General features: G+C 37.2%; 1 protein-coding gene across 1 annotated transcript in view; it reads left to right on the top strand.

The window, feature by feature from the left end:
- The first annotated feature begins 358 nt into the window (after positions 1–358).
- Positions 359–18,703, top strand: part of THSD7A (thrombospondin type 1 domain containing 7A) — a 474,918-nt gene continuing 456,573 nt past the window's right edge. The window contains exon 1 of the mRNA XM_003824998.6: positions 359–1,040. Within this exon, the coding sequence (XP_003825046.5) occupies positions 869–1,040 (172 nt within the window). The 5' untranslated portion in view covers positions 359–868. The remainder of the gene's footprint in view (positions 1,041–18,703) is intronic.

Raw genomic sequence — 18,703 nt, 5'->3', positions numbered from 1 at the left:
TCACAGAGCATCAATATTGCTCATATTTTTATTGATAATAGATTAAGTTAAAAACAACATTTAAAGACGTGTTTAAGTGCATTTTGACAAGTAAACATTTCTGCTCTCGTGTTTTCACACCTGATCTCAAATACTGCTCCCCACACAAAGTAATTCAGAAGCCATGGCTTAAAAATAGATAATAAACACTGATGCTTTGTGTAAATACGTACTAAGAATAGCATGCCACTAGATCTAGCATTTGACTCCTTGGATGACAGTGAATATCAATGCCTGTTATTTGTCATTCTGAAATCTGCCGGGTGATGATTCTTTTTATTGGTGCATCCTTCCAAACATATTTCATCGCACCATGTGCACAGGAGTTCTTTAGGCGGGTATGTCGGAGCTGGGTGTCGCCTGGCTGGCCCCTCTCCCCTTTGCTCGCCCCCTTTCTCGCCCTCGCGCTCTCGCCTCCCTCTGCCTCCAGCCCCCTCTGCTCCTTTGGGCTCACGCCCCCCTCCTCCCCCTCCAGCTGGCGGGGGCTGCGCTGCCTCCCAGACCTAGCAGACCTGCTCAGTCAGCTGGGGCCCCCTGAGGACAGTTGCCTCCGGAGCCGCCGGGACCTGCCATTCTGCGAGGAATGGCAGCGGCAGCAGCATCCCCGCCAGAGGCGGCGGCGGCGGCGGCGGCGGCAGCGGCCACGGCCACCACCGCGGACGCTATTGTTCCCTGGTGTTAGACGCGCTCTCCCTCCTTCTCATCTGAAGCGAACAATAGCAGGAAAGAGCTTTGCTTTCTGTACTCTTTGAAAAGACGTTCCAAGAGCGGAGAAAAATTCCCTGCCGAGCGTGCTACGGCTCTGGACCCTGGAGTGGCTGCAGGCGGCATGGGGCTGCAAGCCAGGCGCTGGGCGTCCGGGAGCCGGGGCGCTGCGGGGCCGCGCCGGGGCGTCCTGCAGCTGCTGCCGCTGCTCCTGCTGCTGCTGCTACGCCCGGGCGCCGGCAGGGCTGCGGCGCAGGGCGAGGCGGAGGCGCCCACCCTCTATCTGTGGAAGACTGGTAAGTGGGACGGAGTTACCCTTTCCTCATCTTCACATCTGGGGCCACATTAAGGAGCTGGTGGGCTTCTGTAGGGACCCCGGTGCTTTTGGATGGCTTGGTTATGCTGGTATCCTAAGGTAAAAAGTATGATTTCTTAGGAAGCAAATAGGTCATGTCCGATGCAATTAGGAAAGAAAAGCATAACAACTAAGAGGCAACAGTGAGTAGCTGGAATATTTCTCTCGCAGCTCTGTAATGAGGGCAATGCGCACTTCCATAATGAAGTGCATTATTTTTAACCCCTGGATTTTCATTCTACTAGGAGTTTCTCAAACAGATTTCTAGCAAAGAACAAGCAAAGAGTTTAGTCTCAGTCTTTATTCTTCAGGCAAAGCAATATGCTCACTGTCATGACATTTGTGGATATAGAGTTGAATTTGTTAACTTTAGCTTTGTGATATGTGGGACACCTCAGAAACAAGCCAAGTGAGGGCGGTTCCGACAATTAAAGGCAAATGGGGCTCCAGTGAGCCTTCAGGAAAGACTGAAAACTCAATTATTAACTAGCGAGTCGGAGGATTTTTAAAGTGTACAACTTTTAGGATGTCTGGGTTCAAACTTTCTCTTCCTTCCTTGAGAATTGTTTTGCTTTGTTTTTCAACCACCCAACAAAAGCAGCTACTAACTGCCCATCATTACCCACTGGCAAAATGCTTGGAGTTTCTGGCGGGGGCCGTGACAGGCAGGAAAACAATACGGAGTGAGGAATTACCAACCCCTTTTCTGCGGGTTCGCTTTCTCTCTGCATTAAAAAAACATTGAGAATTCCTTAGGGGACCTGAAACTTCACATGTTCATAGGAATAAAATGGGAAAAGATTATTCCTGTTGCTTAGAGCTAGGGGGTAATTTAAGAATAACTTGGTCATGCCAAACATTAAGAGAATGTTGTAGTTGAAAGGGAAAGTATGTATTCGTCATGGGGTTGCAAACAAGTTTCAGGGAGTGGGTGTCTTTTCCTGCTTCAGCCCATCTCTGCACCACTACTGAAGAGACAGCTCAATCTACTCTACAATTGCATCACTATCGATATCTGGAATTTTTAAAGAAGTTGCAGCTATCCAGAAATTTAGTGAGGAGATTAAACAGAAATTTATTTAAGGTCAAAGTACACAATTTGTCTTAGAAGATTACATGAAACATATACACATTTTAAAAAGCAAGATTATTCTTGCTAACACCTTAAGTTTGAAGATCAGTTGAGTAATGAATTCAAATGAAATAAAATTAATTTATTTCAATTTGAAACAAAGATTTGAAGATCTCTAATTTAGCGTAAGCTAGGGTTTTACTTGTTAAAAGCACATTCATAATGACAAACATTAATCAAATTATAATTTACCATTAAATGGTATCATATGGATGCTTGGGGAGAGCTTCTTAGGTAAGTCAGTGTAGGATGAAATAGTAATTGCCTAGTTGAAATTTATACTAGCAAAGTAACAAGAGCCAAGCAATAATTCAGATGGAAAAGAGCCCAGCCAACATTCACTGTACAGCATCTGAGGTGTCAATATATGTCATCATAAATGTCATGGTAGGAACACAAGCCAATAAACAGTTTAAAATAGTGGGAAGCTCTCAGAAACAATGATATGGAGACCTTGATTCCAGTGCCAGTCCTAGCTCTTGCTAGCTATAGGAATTTTGGCAGTTCACTTAAATTTTGACCCTTAGTTTTCTCAACTGCACGTAAATGTGATGACACCTTCTTCTGCCTATCTGCAGTGTGTGAAAATCACATGAGTTATGAGAAAGTGATTGGTAAACTTCAAAGCTGTATGCAAATGTAAGCTAGTGTGATGAGGATATTAAAGATATTTCTTGAATGGTGATCCTTGGTTTGGTAAAAAAAAAAAAATAGTTCATTCAATTGGAAAGCAAAATAATGACTTCTTTATTTTTTTTTTTTTTTACCAAAGGGAAAGGAGACTTTAATATATCTGTAAAGGAGTTGAACGTAGTTCTCAAAAGAACTAGAGAATATTTAAAGAAAAAAGATATACCATAAATGAAAATTTAGAAGTTACAGAATCACTATGTGTGTATCACTTGATGAAAATAAAGAGGCAAGAAGGGAATTGGAAGAGAAAAGAGGTGAGATACTCCAAAATATCTATTCCAATGGGGTAAGCTTGGTCTTGGTACAGAGGATTATAGAGAATCATATTAATGGTGAGATTATTGAATTAAAATGATGTAGTGAAAGTTGTTACACTGGATGAAGATCTGGGACAGGAACTCAAACTGTGTATGTTACTAACATGCTGTAGAACTTTGGTAAAGTCATTAATGACTTTGGTTCTTGGCTTCCTATTTTGTAATACTCATTAAATAGATAAAATGATATCTAAGGGCCTTTTTAACCCCTAAAGTGCTTCATATATATGAATGCATATGTCAGATACATATATTATAAATACACACATAAATACATATATACAACAAATAAGGGTATATAAAGTTGACCCTTGAACAATGCACAGATTAGGGGTCCTGACCTACATGCACAGTGGAAAATTTATGTATAACTTTTGACTTCCCCAAAACTTAACTACTAATAGCCAACTATTGATCAGAAGCCTTACAGATAACATGAACAGTCAATTAAAACATATTTTATATATGTATTATATACTATATTCTTAGAATAAAGTAAGCTAGAGACAAGGAAATGACATTTGGAAAATCATGAGGAAGAGACAATATATTTACTATTCATTAAATGGAACTGGATCATCATAAAGGTCTTTATCTTCATCGTCTTCACATTGAATAGGCTGAGGAGGAAGAGGAAGATAGATAAGGGGTTGGTTTTGTTGTTTGAGGAGTGGCAGAGGTGGAAGAAAATGCATGTAAGTTGAACTGCCCAAATCAAATCATGTTGTTCAAGAGCCAACTGTACACATGTGTGTATACATATAATATATACATGTATAATACTTACTTATACATTATATATAATGTTAAATATCTATCTATCTATCTATATATGTGCTTTATTAAGTCAACTCACAACAAAGAGTTTTTGAGGAGCTAAAATATGTAACCACTGTGGTAAAAGCTGAATGGGATACTGCCATCCCTGCCATTGAGAAACTCACAATTAACTTTTTAAAAAAATTCTTATTCAACTGATTATGGGCTTTAGGAGAAACTCACAATTAAACAACACTATAAGTACACAATTACAACATGGCATACCATACACATGAACAGAACATTATAAGAACGAAGAGGTTATTTGGCTGATAAAGGAGGTGTGAAGGGCCGCAAAGATAATTTAATATATGATCTGGGTCTTGAAGGATGAGGTGGATTTTGACTGAGGAAGGAGTAGAAGGCCATTCTAAGCAGAGAGAAGAAAAAAAATAAAAATGAAAAGGCACAGCAGCTTTCCTAGATCTTGAAAGTCCCGGTAGTACACAGCACCTCAAGCCCAGGATGTTGGATAGCAATGAAAAGATTTCATGCCAATCCAGTGAGTTAGGACCAGATTATCAATAAACTTTCAAACAATGGTAAGATATTGGACTTTAACTTATAAGTAGGTGGTAGCCACTGTAAACTTTGAGCAGAAGAGTGATATTTTGTTTGTTTAGAATGAAGAGAGATGAGTTTAGAAGCTGGAAGGCCAGTGACGTGAGTCGTTGACCGAGAGACAAAGGGAAACAGAACTCCGACAATAGAAGTTATAGTGAAGAGTGAGTAGAAGAGGGCTTGAAGTCACACTGAAGCAATGTTAGCTTAGATTTAGGGTGCAGAAGACACAGTGCCTTCCAGGGAAAGTAGGAAAATGCCATCAAGGTTTTCATCATGCCCGTAGTCAGTAAAGGAGGTACAGGGTGTGAAAAAAGGAAGAACAGATTTCTTAGTGTTGTGAAGAAGAATATCAATTTAATTCAGATATACTGAGCTTGAGGTAGCAATGACATATTTAGACTAATATATCTCATGGGAAAATTAGTGAATGAGTGACTCAGTTTAGGAGAAGGAGTTAGGCTGAAGGTGTAAGCACGGAACTCAGTAAATGTATATTTCAAGCCATGGGAGTGGGAGGGATCATTAAAGCAAAGAAAATATTGAAAAGAAGAGCCAGGATATTTCACAGAGAATATTGGGATATAAAGGGCCACAGTGGGAGAAGATCTGGAGAAACAGTCTAAGAAAGTATGGCCAGAAAAGGTACAAGGCAAATGACAAGATACACTAGATGAAGACGGTATTTTATAAAGGAGATTGTGGCAAAAAGTATTTAAAAAGTTTAGAAAGGCTAGGAAAGGAATTCTAAAATATTTTAGAAAATATCAAGTATGAGGACTTGGTAAGATAATTCACAGTGTTTTGGGAAATGACATTTTAGGTATACAGGTAGAGATATAAACTTGATTGAATAAAAAACAAGATGGTAGAAAAGATACAGTATCAATAAAGTTGAACAACTAAGTGGTATGTAAGTCTCTCTACCACAATGTTGTTGTTTTATAAGGAGGAAACGCCCAGAATTTCAGATATTAAAAATTATTTATTAAAATATAAAAGTCTGTTGGGCATGGTGGCTCATACCTGTAATCCCACAGCTTTTTAGAGGCCAAGGTGGAAGGATTGCTTGAACATAGGAGTTCAAGTTTACAGTCAACCATGATTACACCATTGTACTCCAGCCTGGGCTACAGAGCAAGATCCTGTCTCTAAAAATTAATTAAATAAATAAAATATAAAAGTTAAAATTTTCAGCACTTTTGTATCACAGTCATTTCAAAGCTAACTTATCTTTGTGTGAATAATTGGGAAACATTTCATACACACAAGAGGCATAACATTTATATTACTGAAAGATGAGTAACTACTGTTACTAATAAGTGTTAATGGCATTTGAATTTTTTTTTTTTTTTTGAGACAGAGGCTCACTCTTTTTGCCCAGGCTGCAGTACAGTGGCATGATCTTGGCTCACTGCAATCATTGCCTCCTGGATTCAAGCGATTCTCCTGCATCAGCCTCCCGAGTAGCTGGGGTTACAGGTGCCCGCCACCATACCCGGCTAATTTTTGTATTTTAAGTACAGACTGGGTTTCACCATGTTGGGCAGGCTGGTCTCGAACTCCTGACCTCAGGTGATCCACCCACCTTGGCCTCCCAAAGTTCTGGGATTACAGGGACATTTGCACTTTTTATTATTCTAGCATATGAGATTGTTTCTATAATAATTATTGTTAGTTATATTCACTTGGCAATTCCAAATTAAGAGTGTCAATGAATTGAGCAAAACGCGACTGACTTAGCATTAATCAGACAAAAAATGTTGACTACATAAACTTTTATCAACTTCTGTCATAGATATATTTTCAAAAATATCTTAATGAAGTAATTGAATTTATTTTTATAATGATGAAATTACACTGAATCCAAGAAACATGTACATAATAGCCATTATTTAGAATTGAGGTGATAGAGTATTTACAGGTATGCATTTTCTCTCAAGGAGAATACTCACATTAAACACTTTTGAACTGGATTCATCTAATGCAGGACATTACTATTACTGACAGTCAGTGTGTCCTTTACATAGTAATTGCATTAAAATTATGCCTTTGTTCTTCAACTTTAATAAAAACAATGTTATCTTTTTTTACTTTTGTGTACTTATGCTAATAGTACTTATTACTCTGCATATAAAATATTCTCCAATGTATATGCAAATATATCTATTTTAATTCTACCAATCTTTAAGTAACAAAGGAGAAAGGGATATCATTCCAGGTAGTCATAAAATGAGGTGGCATTATCCCAATACAAGTGTTTTAAACTTCAATTGTTCTTACAATTTACTTTTATTCAGAATGTCACATTGTTTTCTCATTTCAAGAATGAGAAGGATGGAATAGGGTAGACAGAGCATGAGCGTCAGCGTTAATCAATCTGGGGCAACATGGATGGAAAATACTCTATTCATGTTACCTAAAAAGTTATTTTATCTCTCTGAATCTTTTTCTTTCATCTCCAATATGGATTAATGGGATGCATTCTATAGGGGTTTTCTGAGGTTTAAATGTGGTAATGCATGTAACGTACTAGGAGAGTGCCTGACACATATTAAAAGTTCAGTAAATGATAGTTTTTATTATTGCTATTGTTCTGTCAGATGGTACAAAAACGATTTAAGTTTATGACCTGGAGCAAGCCCAATAATGTGCATTAGCCTTCTCTTAAGCATCTTTTCTTTTCCAGTAAGTGCACTAGAAAATACAAATTGATACAGTTAACCAGACTGGTAGATACTCCAAGTTATAAGGGAGACACCATTATAGAATGGAAAGAACACGGACTTTGAGATCAGACAAACCACTGTTTACATCTTACCTCTACCTGACTGGCTAAGTTAGATCAATTCTCTGGCTCTGTTTTTCACCTTAGAACAATTACAGAAGTTCTGATGTAAGAAGGCATTTATGAAGTTTTTCAACAGGTAATAAATAGAAAGTATGTACTACCGTGACCTAAATGCTGCAGACATTCAAAAACTGTTAGTTCTCTTACCATTCTTTACCAGTTATTCCCCTAAAAATGACATAAGTTGCAGAAATTTTACTGGTCTAACATACTTATTTATTTTCTTCAACTAAAGGACAGCATGAAAGACAAATAAAAACAAATATAGAAAGAAATTATTTTATTATAGACATATTTTTTATTAGTTTGGCACTTATTTGTAGACAGCACTTACCAAAGACTATAAAAATGTTTTGAGCACCAAATTTAGGGTTAATTATGTAAATAGAACTTTTTATACTTCATTTTATTATTGTATCTCAGGAGATTTCTCAAAAATTTGATATTTTACATTCTTGAAATTAACATTGTCACCTATCAATTCTCAATTAAATGCTGTCACAGGATAGTTGCTTGTATTTTATACATTGCTTTGTTTTTACTTGGTAAGTGATCATTTAAATACATTTTAAAAACCACTGCAGTTTGTGTCTTGTCTTTTTTTCTTTTGTAATTTATATAGCACCATCAGTGCTCAGAATTCATTAAAACTATATTGGTTGGTTGGATCAAAAAGTCAAATTCTCAGGGAATTGTATGAGGCTTTCACTGTTTCAGTGAAACTGGAGTAACTTAGGTCACTCTTTCTGAAAATTATACACAACTATCTGGTTTGTAAAATGATGGCAGCCCTCAATCGTAGCTGAGATGAAGAGTACAATAGGATGGCACGTAATCTAGATTTTCTTCTGCCCATTATTACTGTATAGAGGACAGGCCTGATGGTGGGAGGAAGAGATTCTGAGCAGGTTATTGGTGAAGTGTGATTGTAGTTTGGGTCCTCTTAGGAGGAGTACAAGTTTCTTGACCTCTGATATGAGTTAGAATGAGAATACTGGATAGTGGAGTTTCTTTGTGAAGAGAGTATTGGAAGTCCCTCAGTGTGGTGAATATATAGGACAGGATCCCTTAGAATTAATATAAAGGCACATTAGACTGGCCCTTAATGAAGGAGGCACTGAGCATGTGGCACTTGAGAAAATATATCTTTCCTAATACAAGAGACAGTGCAGACTGTGAAGTAGAGGTGCCAGTGAGTCATAAGGTAGATATCTTTTCTAATTTTTTTCATCAGAACTTTACACTGATAGTTTAAAATGCATTCAAGTGATGACAGCATTAAATGTTGTCACAGTAGAATTGTTTCTATTTTGTGCATTGTTTCATTTTTACTTCATAGGTGATCATTTGAATTATTTTTAAAAAACACTACTGTTTATATCTTGACTGTCTTTCTTGGTGTACGTCGCACAGTTAGTTCTCAGAATTCATTGGTTACTTAGATCAAAAAATGAAATACCCACGTGGTTTCCATGCATGTAGTTCCTATGTACCCAAACAGTAAAGAAGTTTATATTAATGGGAAGTGATAAAACAATTAAAAGCATTCATATATACCAATAATGATCTAGTTGAGAAAGAAATCAAGAAAATAATCCAATTTACAATAGCTGCAAAAATAAAATACTTATAAATGAATTTAACTAAAGACATGTATAATCTCTTCAAGGAAAACTACAAAACACTGATGAAAGAAATTGTCAATGACACAAACAAATGGAAAAACATCCCATGCTCATGAATGAGAAGAATTAATATTGTTGCAATGACCGTTCTGCCCAAAGAAATCTACAGATTCAATGCAATCTCTATCAAAATACCAATGCCATGTTTCACAGAATTAGAAAAAAGAATCCTAAAATTCATATGGAGCCATAAAAAAGAACCCAAATAGCCAGAGCAATCCTAAGCAGAAAGAACAAACCTGGAGAGATCACATTACCCAATTTCAAATTATATTATGAGGCTATAGTAACCAAAACAGCATAGTACTAGTATAAAAATAGATGCATAGATCAATGGAATAGAATGGATTACCCAGAAATAAGGTCACATATTTTAAACCAACTGATCTTTGACAAAGCCAACAAGAACATACATACATTGGAGAAAGAGCTCTCCTTTCAATAAATGGTGCTGGGAAAATTGAATTTCCATATGCAGAAGAATGAAACTAGACCCGTATCTCTCATTACATACAAAAATCTGCCCAAGAGGGATTAATATCTTAAGCATAAGACCCCTAACTATAAGAATACTAGAAGAAAACCTATGGAAAACTCTTCTGGACATTGGTCTAGGCACTCAGTTTATGACTGAGACCTCAAAGTCACAGGTAACAAAAACTAAAGTAGACAAATGAAACTTGATTAAACTGAAAACCTTCTGCACACCAAAAGAAATAATCAACAGAGTGAACAGACAACCTGCAGAATGGGAGAAAATATTTGCTAACTATTCATCCATCAGGAGACTAATATCTAGAGTATACTAGATATTATAATATACTGTTTATGAGAATATACTGGAAGAACTTGAATAACTCAGTTTTTAAAAATCCCACTAAAAAGTGAGCAATGGACATGAATAGGCATTTTAAAAAGAAGACATACAAATGATTAACAGGTATATGGAAAAGTGCTCAATATCCACTACATGATTGGTGGGAATGTAAATTATTACAACCTCTATGGAAAACACTATGGAAATTTCTCAAAGAGCTAAAAAATAGAACTGCCATTCAATCCATCAATCCAACTGCTGGCTATCTACCCAAAGGAAAAAAAAATCAATATATCAAAAGACACCTATACTCATCTTAATCATAGTACTATTCACAATAGCAAAGATGTGGAATCAACCTAAGTGTCCATCAACAGAAGAATGGACAATGAAAATGTGTGGTGTATATGTATACAATATAATACTATTCAGCCATAAAAAGAATAAAATTATATGTTTGGCAGCAATGTGGATAGAACTAGAGGTCTTTAAGTGAAACCAGCTAGGCACAGAAAGTCAAATATCACATATTCTGATTCATACGTGGTGGTAAAAAATTTGTACACATAGATGTAGAGAATGGAATGATAGACAAAGGAGATTTGGGAAGGTTAGGAGAGGAGAGGAGGATGGATGAGAAATTACCTAATGGGTGCAATGCGCGTTATTTGGATGTTGGATATCCTAGAAGCCCTAACTTGATCACTATGCAACCTATGCATGTAACAAAATTGCGCGTGTACCCTATAAATTTGTACAAATAATAGCAAATTGGGAAAGGGTGAGGGAAACTAGGTAATACTTGGAGCAATGATACCAAAAAGTAACCTATCTATTGTTTCTGATGCATAATTGGACCTAGCCAAAAAGATGCCATTGCATCCTCCAGAAAAGCTGTTGAGCTAGTTGTTATTTTACAGTTTAGTATGTGAAATCATAACCTTTGGGGTATTGTTTCTATTATGCCCATATTATTATATCAAAGTTATGCTATGGGAAAAGAAATGAAATAAGCGCAGATGGAGAAAAAGCACAAATGTGTTCCCTTATATGAACAATAATTTTCAAATGTCACATGCAGTAGGGTAATTTTGTAGGAGGTTCCAAGTCACAGGGGACGTCAGAGAGAGATGGTCCACATAGGAGGAGTCACATTAGTAAATTCAGGGAAAGCTATGCAAGACTGATAAAACTTGGGGAAAAAGTGAGATATTTTAAGAGAGAAAAACAGCACAGAGAAAAGAGAAATCAAGCAAATTATCTGCATTCTTTTAAAATTATTATTTTTTTTCCTTTTGAGGTGAACACTTCAAAGTTTATTTACATGTTCTGTTTTCTCTTTTAAGAATCCAAGTTTCCCAAATTAAATGTTTCTAATGTTACTATATATGCCTAAAAAAATAAAAGAAAAAAAAAACGGCTTTTAAAATCAGGGCAAGGGAGAAGAGATAAAAAGTCATCGAATTAGTCCTCTTAGCTCCAAATGAAATGAAATTAAGAACAAAACTGTTGGTTTCCAATAGGAGTTTCGTTCCATTTTCCAGCACATACAGTCAGCTCAGTCTCAGCGTAGACCCTCAGAACTGTTAGTCCAACGTATAGTGACCATTGTTCACCATGTTAAAGAGCATCACTTTGGGTCCTCAGGAATGACATTACATAAACACTTTACTAAATACCTAAAGAGAGGAACTGAGCAAGAGGCAGCCAAAAACAAGATACAGGAGAATAGACATTTCCTGCAGTACTTTCATAAACCATGGTTTGGCTCGTGATGAAATGAAAAGTCCCAGAAAACCTGGCTACAAGGCTGAGGGAAAATACAAAGATGATCCTGTTGATCTCCGCCTTGATATTGAACGTCATAAAAAACATAAGGAGAGAGATCTTCAACGAGGTAAATGTAGAGAATCAGTGAATTCCCGAGACTCCAGCCACTCGAGGGAAAGGTCAGCTGAGAAAACAGAAAACTTATAAAGGATCAAAGAAGCAGAAGAAGCACCGGAGAGCGAGAGGCACATCCAGATCCTCCTCCTCTTCCTCCCGGTCATCTCACTCCTACAAAGCAGAAGAGTACACTGAAGAGACAGAGAAAAGAGAGGCGAGCACCACGGGCTTTGAGACATCGAGACTGGGGACCAAAGTCTTTGTGGGTCCAAGTGAAAGAGGAGGTGGCAGAGCTCGAGGAAACTTTCAATTTCAAGCCAGAGGAAGAGGCCAGGACAGAGGCAACTACTCTGGGAACAATAACAACAGAAACAATGATTTTCAAAAAAGGAACCGGTAAGAGGAGTGGGACCTAGATTACACACCCAAAAGCAAGAAGTATTACTTGCATGATGACCTCCGGGTCAGGGCCGGTTCATGTTCTGGAAATCAAGCACCAGCCCCAAGTGGGCCCATGACAAGTTCAGTGGGGAGGAAGGGGGGATTGAAGACGACAAGAGTGGGACAGAGAACAGAGAAGAGAAGGACAATTTACAGCCCACAACCGAGTAGGGTCCACTCTTTACGGAATTCCTTGCCCAGGGGAGAGAGGTGCTGGGAAGATGGCTGGCGAGGAGCTAAACAGAGGAACCTCAAGAAGATTCTGAAAAATCCTACCCCCACCCCTCACCAGCCATGCAGATTGTACTACCGCGGGAGGCATCCCTGGCGCTGCCTTCCACTGGACAGAGGAGGCTGGCGGTGGAGCCTGGGGGTCAGGCCCAGCTCTTGAGCGGAACACAACGCATTGGGCTTTAGCTGTTTTTCTCATCTGTTACTGGCGTGTGGGGTGGGGGCAGGGGTAGGGTGGGAGAGCGATGCTTGGATTAAAATGATCTTATTTTTAATAGACTTTTTGGTGCAGTGTTAGACTTACAGAAAGTTAAGCAGAAAGTACAGAGTTGCCTTATGTTCCCATTCTCCCACTATTTTCTTTTACTATCAGAATCTTGCGCTAGTGTGGTACATTTGTTACGATTGATGAACCAATATTACTACATTATTATTAACCAACGTTCATGGTTTACATTAGGATTCACTCTTTGGATTGCACATTCTAAGGATTTTTAACAGATATGTAGAGATATTTATCCTCCATTACCATATTATATAGTATAGGTTTACTACCCTGAAAATTCCCTGTGCTCCTTCTATTTCTCCCTTCCTCCTCCCAAATCCTTAGCAAAGACATATCTTTTTACTGTCTCCACATTTGTGCTTTTTGGAGAATGTTATATAGTTGGAATCATACCGTATGTAGCCTTTTCAGTTGGGCATCTTTCACTAGCAGTAAGTGTTTAAGTTTTCTACATGCCTTTTCGTGGCTTGACAGCTCATTTCTTTTGAGCGCTGAACAATATTCCATCCTTTGGCTATACTACAGTTTGTTTATTCACTTACCTATTTAAAGGCATCTTGGTTGCTTCCAAGTTTGGGCAGTTATGAATATTCATGCGCATATTTTTGTGCGGATGTAAGTTTTTAGTTCATTTGCGTAAATACCAAGGAGCATGCTGCTGGATCATATGGCAAGAATATATTTAGCTTTATAAGAAACTGCCAAACTGCCTTCCAAAGTGGCTGTACCATTTTGCATTTCCACCAGCAGTGAATGAGAGTTCCTATTTCTCCACTCCTCACCAACTTTTGGTGCTTTTAGTATTTTTTATTTTAGCCATTCTAATGGATGCATATCTTGTTTCAATTTGCAGTTCCCTACTAACATGATGTTTCATCTGCTTGTCATCTTTTCGTCTGCTTGTCATCTGCAGATATTCTTTGGTGATAGATCTGCATTCTTTTCATTGTAGGAGTAATAGTAGCAAGAGTAGGTAGCTAACTCTTAGCTGGCGGAGTTCAAAGTCTCAGTCCAGAGTGTGCTGCACATATTCCACTTTTTATTGTTCTGATAGAATGACACATACTGAAGATGATTGTTCAATAATGAAAAAAAAAACCACATGGGAATTAAGTAAGGAATAAATGTAGATGGTCCTACACTTTGTTCCCCCTTGAGAGGAATATCTTGGGCGTGATGAATGATATCCCGAAGTAGAAGGAAATAGGCAAATATAATAAAGATTAAGTTAAGCCTGCAAGCTGGTGAGATTTTCAAGTGTAATACATACCTCCTGTATCCCTAGCGGACTCTGGTATGGTTAATAAATCATGTAGCTGCATATCTACGTTTCCTTGCTTTGCACTGAGGAAGCCATTGTCTGGGAAAAAGTGGGAGGAGATGCAACATTTTTCTGAACTTCTGGAGAAACAGTGAAGGTCCACTGTGCTGAAGCCCTAGTAAGTTGACCTGGAAACCAAGTTGTTAAGTCAGCCTGCTACTTAGGTTGCTCCCATGACCTTCCCGTTGACACATATTGTTGAGCGCCCTCAGAAAGGAGATAGGTAAACATTGACCCAGAAGTGGATAGTTGGTGTGCGTAAGAATAGAAATATAGTACACTGTTAACAGCCTAACGTAGAACAATACTGCTTGATGGAAAATTAAATTTCCCAAGCAAATGTATTGGACACAGACATTGATTATGTAGCTAAAATAGTTTAACTTATGGTATGTGGCCAATACAGGGCTTTCTAATTGTTCTGTGTAGTCTGTATAAAATGTTTTCCCTTGGCCTATTATAGCGCTAGCAAATAACAGGACTTTCTGAGTATTGTAGATGGATGTGTTTGTAGGTATGTTCTCTATTGTACCAGAGAAGAAGTGGTATCAGAACACAAATAGTGACTATTTGATTTGCACTGTTTAAAAGTTATTTTTATTTTCTCTACAAAAATCAGAGTGTGACTATAAATGTTACAGAGGTCCACTGTATTCAGGGATTTCCAGATTAGTTGCAAAGAATTGAATGCATAGCTTGGAATGAAAGAAGCACCTAATCAATAACTAGTTAAATAAATATATGTTTGTGTGCATTTGCCTGTGTGTGTGTGTGTAGTCAGTAAAAAGATGTTTAAGAACAGACTTCTGAGCCAGAAGTACATGAATTTTGACCTAATTTTGTTATTTATTAGGAATATGATTTCTAATCTCTGTCTTTTATTTTGTAGCTATACCATGTTATATGATATTAGTAACTACCTCTACAGATTATTTAAAGATAGCTTGAGATAAACCTACAGTGTACTTAGATGGTGCCTGGCACAAGTAACTGCTCAGTAAATGTTATCCCTTACTTGGCTATAATCCTAGTGTGAACTGCTCACTGGTACAGAATTTGTCTCCTGAATCTATCTGTGTCCTTTCCTTTTTTACTTTGATTCCTCTTCCTCCTTGGATCGGCATATGAATGTCAAGCTTCTCTGCATCTGACATTGCTCTGTTCTCTACCTCTGGTCAGAGTCAACAGTGTAATTACAAAGCTCAGCCTTACTGTAAGGTTGTTCAAAGTATGGTTTTTAAATGCAGAGACATTCTGCCCCAGTGTTTTGTTTTTACTTGTGATTGTGCATATCTTAGCCATGTAGGCAATGCTGCAGGTTGGAGTCTCTAAGTGGGACTGTGGGTTCCAAAGTTCCTTTGCTTGTAAAACCCGAGATTATTCTTGGCAAGACTTTCCTGCTCGGTGATGCTGTGAATGAAAGGATGTTGGAAGTGTTCGATGAATGATGAGGCTTCCTTTCTTAAACTCCTCTCCTAAAATGCATTGTGTGTGTGTGTGTGTGTGTGTGTGATATATGAATATCCTACTTTCACATGTCAATATACGTGGTTCAAAATCTTCTGAAGGAAATGAAAATGTTGTCTCCCAGCTTGAAAGAGAGACAGCTATTCAACTATTTCATGTCCATTACAACCCATTTATTTGTACATTCTTTAAAATTTGTGTAGCACTTGTAAACTTCTGACAGAATCACAATAATAATTTGATGCACCATTATAAGCATAATCACACATGTATACATGTCTGCATATCTAGATGCATGAATATATATACAGGCACATGCAAATAATGCAATCATATATGGCTTAATTATCACACAGGACTTCATAATTTTACCTGATATTAAGAAAATTATACCTCCTAAAATATGTTTTTATGTGGTATTTATAGTAGTGACTTTTAAAAATGTGTGCAATTATACACTTTTTTTTACTAAAATATTATACAAAATTTATATTAAGATTTTATTTTACAAAGTTTTGTGCCAAGCTTATGTTCCTCAATAACCCACTCATAAAAGCTATTATAAAAGTCCTTGCATTACTTTCCACTAAGTTATCGCTTTTATTTTAAGACCCTTTTTATGTCTAACCATCTTCCTGTGTTTGCCACTCTGGTGCCTGTACAATGTTTTCAAACTGCAATGCTTGCACAAATTTCCAAGAAGTACTTTTCTAGTAGCATCTACCTGCCAGCATATCCATGAACACTATTTCTCTAAAACATTACTTGTAAATAGTTTCCATTGATTATGACATCATTGAGGCAGGAATGGTAACAGACCCAGATGGAATAATGTGGATTACATGTATCTGTATAAAAACATATATTGCATTGCGTAACTATTTTAGGGGACTGCATTCACTGTCTGAATTAAGTGACCTTTTATTCCCCAGTTTGTGTTAATCAAATTCAACTGAGGAAAATTGGCAGGCACTTAGTACCTATTTTATGGCAAGGTCTGTGTGTCAGGTGCAGGGGAACAAACATGAATAGCATGGAGTTCTCTATCCTGTGTAAATAAACTATTTGAGGCTAGTGAACTTATTACAAAAATAGAAACATATATGGATGTAAAATGGAGGAGGGAGTAATTCTCTTGCAAAATGAGACAGGGAAGGAAAACTTTCATAAGACACAAGTTTGAAAGATAAACAGTTTACAAAATGGAGAAAGGCTATACAGAGACAGAATTCCAGACAGAGAAGGAACAGTTGTGAAGAAATTAAATGGCATGTTTCCAGGGATAGAAAGAAATTTGGAGTAACAAAAAGTAGGGAATAATTTGGGGTGGGAAGAAGGGTGGGTATGAGTATGGAGAAGAAGGGAATGGATGGATGACACAATCTTTTCATAATAATAAGTTTATTTGCTGTTTTCTGATTCATAGAATCTAGGAGATCAAGTCATTTGGGTTTATAAAATATTGCCAGGAATGAAAGAATATATTTGTAAATGTTAAGCCAGATGTGAATATATGAGTTTTATATGATTGTTCATCTAAATGAACTATTATAATTCTCCTTGCAAACTTTCCAAGAGAAATGCTATCTTAGGTAGTGCTAATTAAATGCAGTAACTTCAATAGTGTAGCATCCTTTCAGGTTTATTAATAAGAATGATGTAATATTTTATTTTTTCCTCTGCAGTTTTGACTAAAGTAATATTAAAATAAGTAAAGCTTAAATATATGTACATATATTTATATGTACAGGTATAGAACTCATCCCTGATGAGTTCTGTGAAAGGGAATACAAATGAGGGGAGTAGATGAGGCATGATATAAAGGCTGGCTATACCGAACTCTTCTCTGCTGTGGACTACCTGGTTAAGAGAAGTAATACCACTCCCTTACCCTGCTGCAGGTCCATCACTTGCAATCAGAGACAAGGTTCAACTAAAAACAAAAAAATCTCATAAAGGACAATACCGTTGGCTGAATGCAACATCTAGTGGGCCAAAATTGGACTATGGGGCATTGATTGACAACCTTTGCCTTTGACAATCATATCAGGTCTTCAAAAATATGAAGCTTAAAAATGGAGGGTAGAAAAGATTTTTAAAAGATTCTTTTTTTTTTTTGAGTTTTAGAGAATGGCTACATGAAAGTATATGTAACAACAAATTCAAATTAAAGTGTCTGAGCAACCATGTTTCCAGCCAACATCAACATTTCTCTATGCACTGTGCTTCATTTGTTCCCATTAGTTCATGGGCCCTGTGGAGAGAGGAGTAATCAGGATTAACGCATCTGCTGCTCATGAGCTGGCACAGATAATCACAGAAATGCAGCAAAGATCAGAAGATCCAATCACTCTATCAAACAGCTTCTTTTGAGAGTTTGCTGTGGTGACTACATACCTCTAATGGGAGAGTCATCAAAATGGATTTGGATTTATGAAATCAAATAATTCATAAGGAGAGCTTTGACTGCTGCTAAGATACATTTCTCTCCCTGTCTCTTACTGCAATATTTAATGTAATTTCTTTAGTTCTCTTGGCTCATTTTATAAGAGAACTGGTTTTGAACTGCTTCAGCTGTGCAAGTTCCACAAGAAGAGAATAAATATTATGAAGCAGACAAGGTGGTCCTTCAACCTTGGTTGATCAAGCACTGCAGAATCATGAAAGTCATGATTTCCCAAATCATGATGAAAGTTTTCAGAGCTTTCAAGATCATTCTTCTTGAGGTAATTTTCTACCCTGATAGCGTCGTCTAAAAGCTAAATTATTTTGAGTATTTTATGAAAAATGTGGAAATTAGAGTGAAAATTACTTTTGTGCCATGTTATTATAAATGAGATGAATCTCCTTTGTTAGTCATATGCTGAATACTTGGGATTGCCGTCACAGAGCCATTCTTTTAACAGCTTTATTTGATAGAATTCACGTAGCATGCAATCACCCATTTAAAGCATACAATTCAATGGCTTTTAGCATATTTACAGAGTTGTGCATCCATTACCACAATCAATTCAAGAACATTTTCATTACCCCAAGAAGAAATCCTGCATCTCTGAGCCATCAGCCCAGGTCCCGGGCAAATACCAATCTACTTTT

This window comes from Pan paniscus, chromosome 6, assembly GCF_029289425.2.
Source record: "Pan paniscus chromosome 6, NHGRI_mPanPan1-v2.0_pri, whole genome shotgun sequence".
NCBI classification, from domain to species: Eukaryota; Metazoa; Chordata; class Mammalia; order Primates; family Hominidae; genus Pan; species Pan paniscus.
The sequence above is the reverse complement of the archived record's forward strand: the minus strand, read 5'-3'. Positions and strand labels throughout refer to the sequence as shown.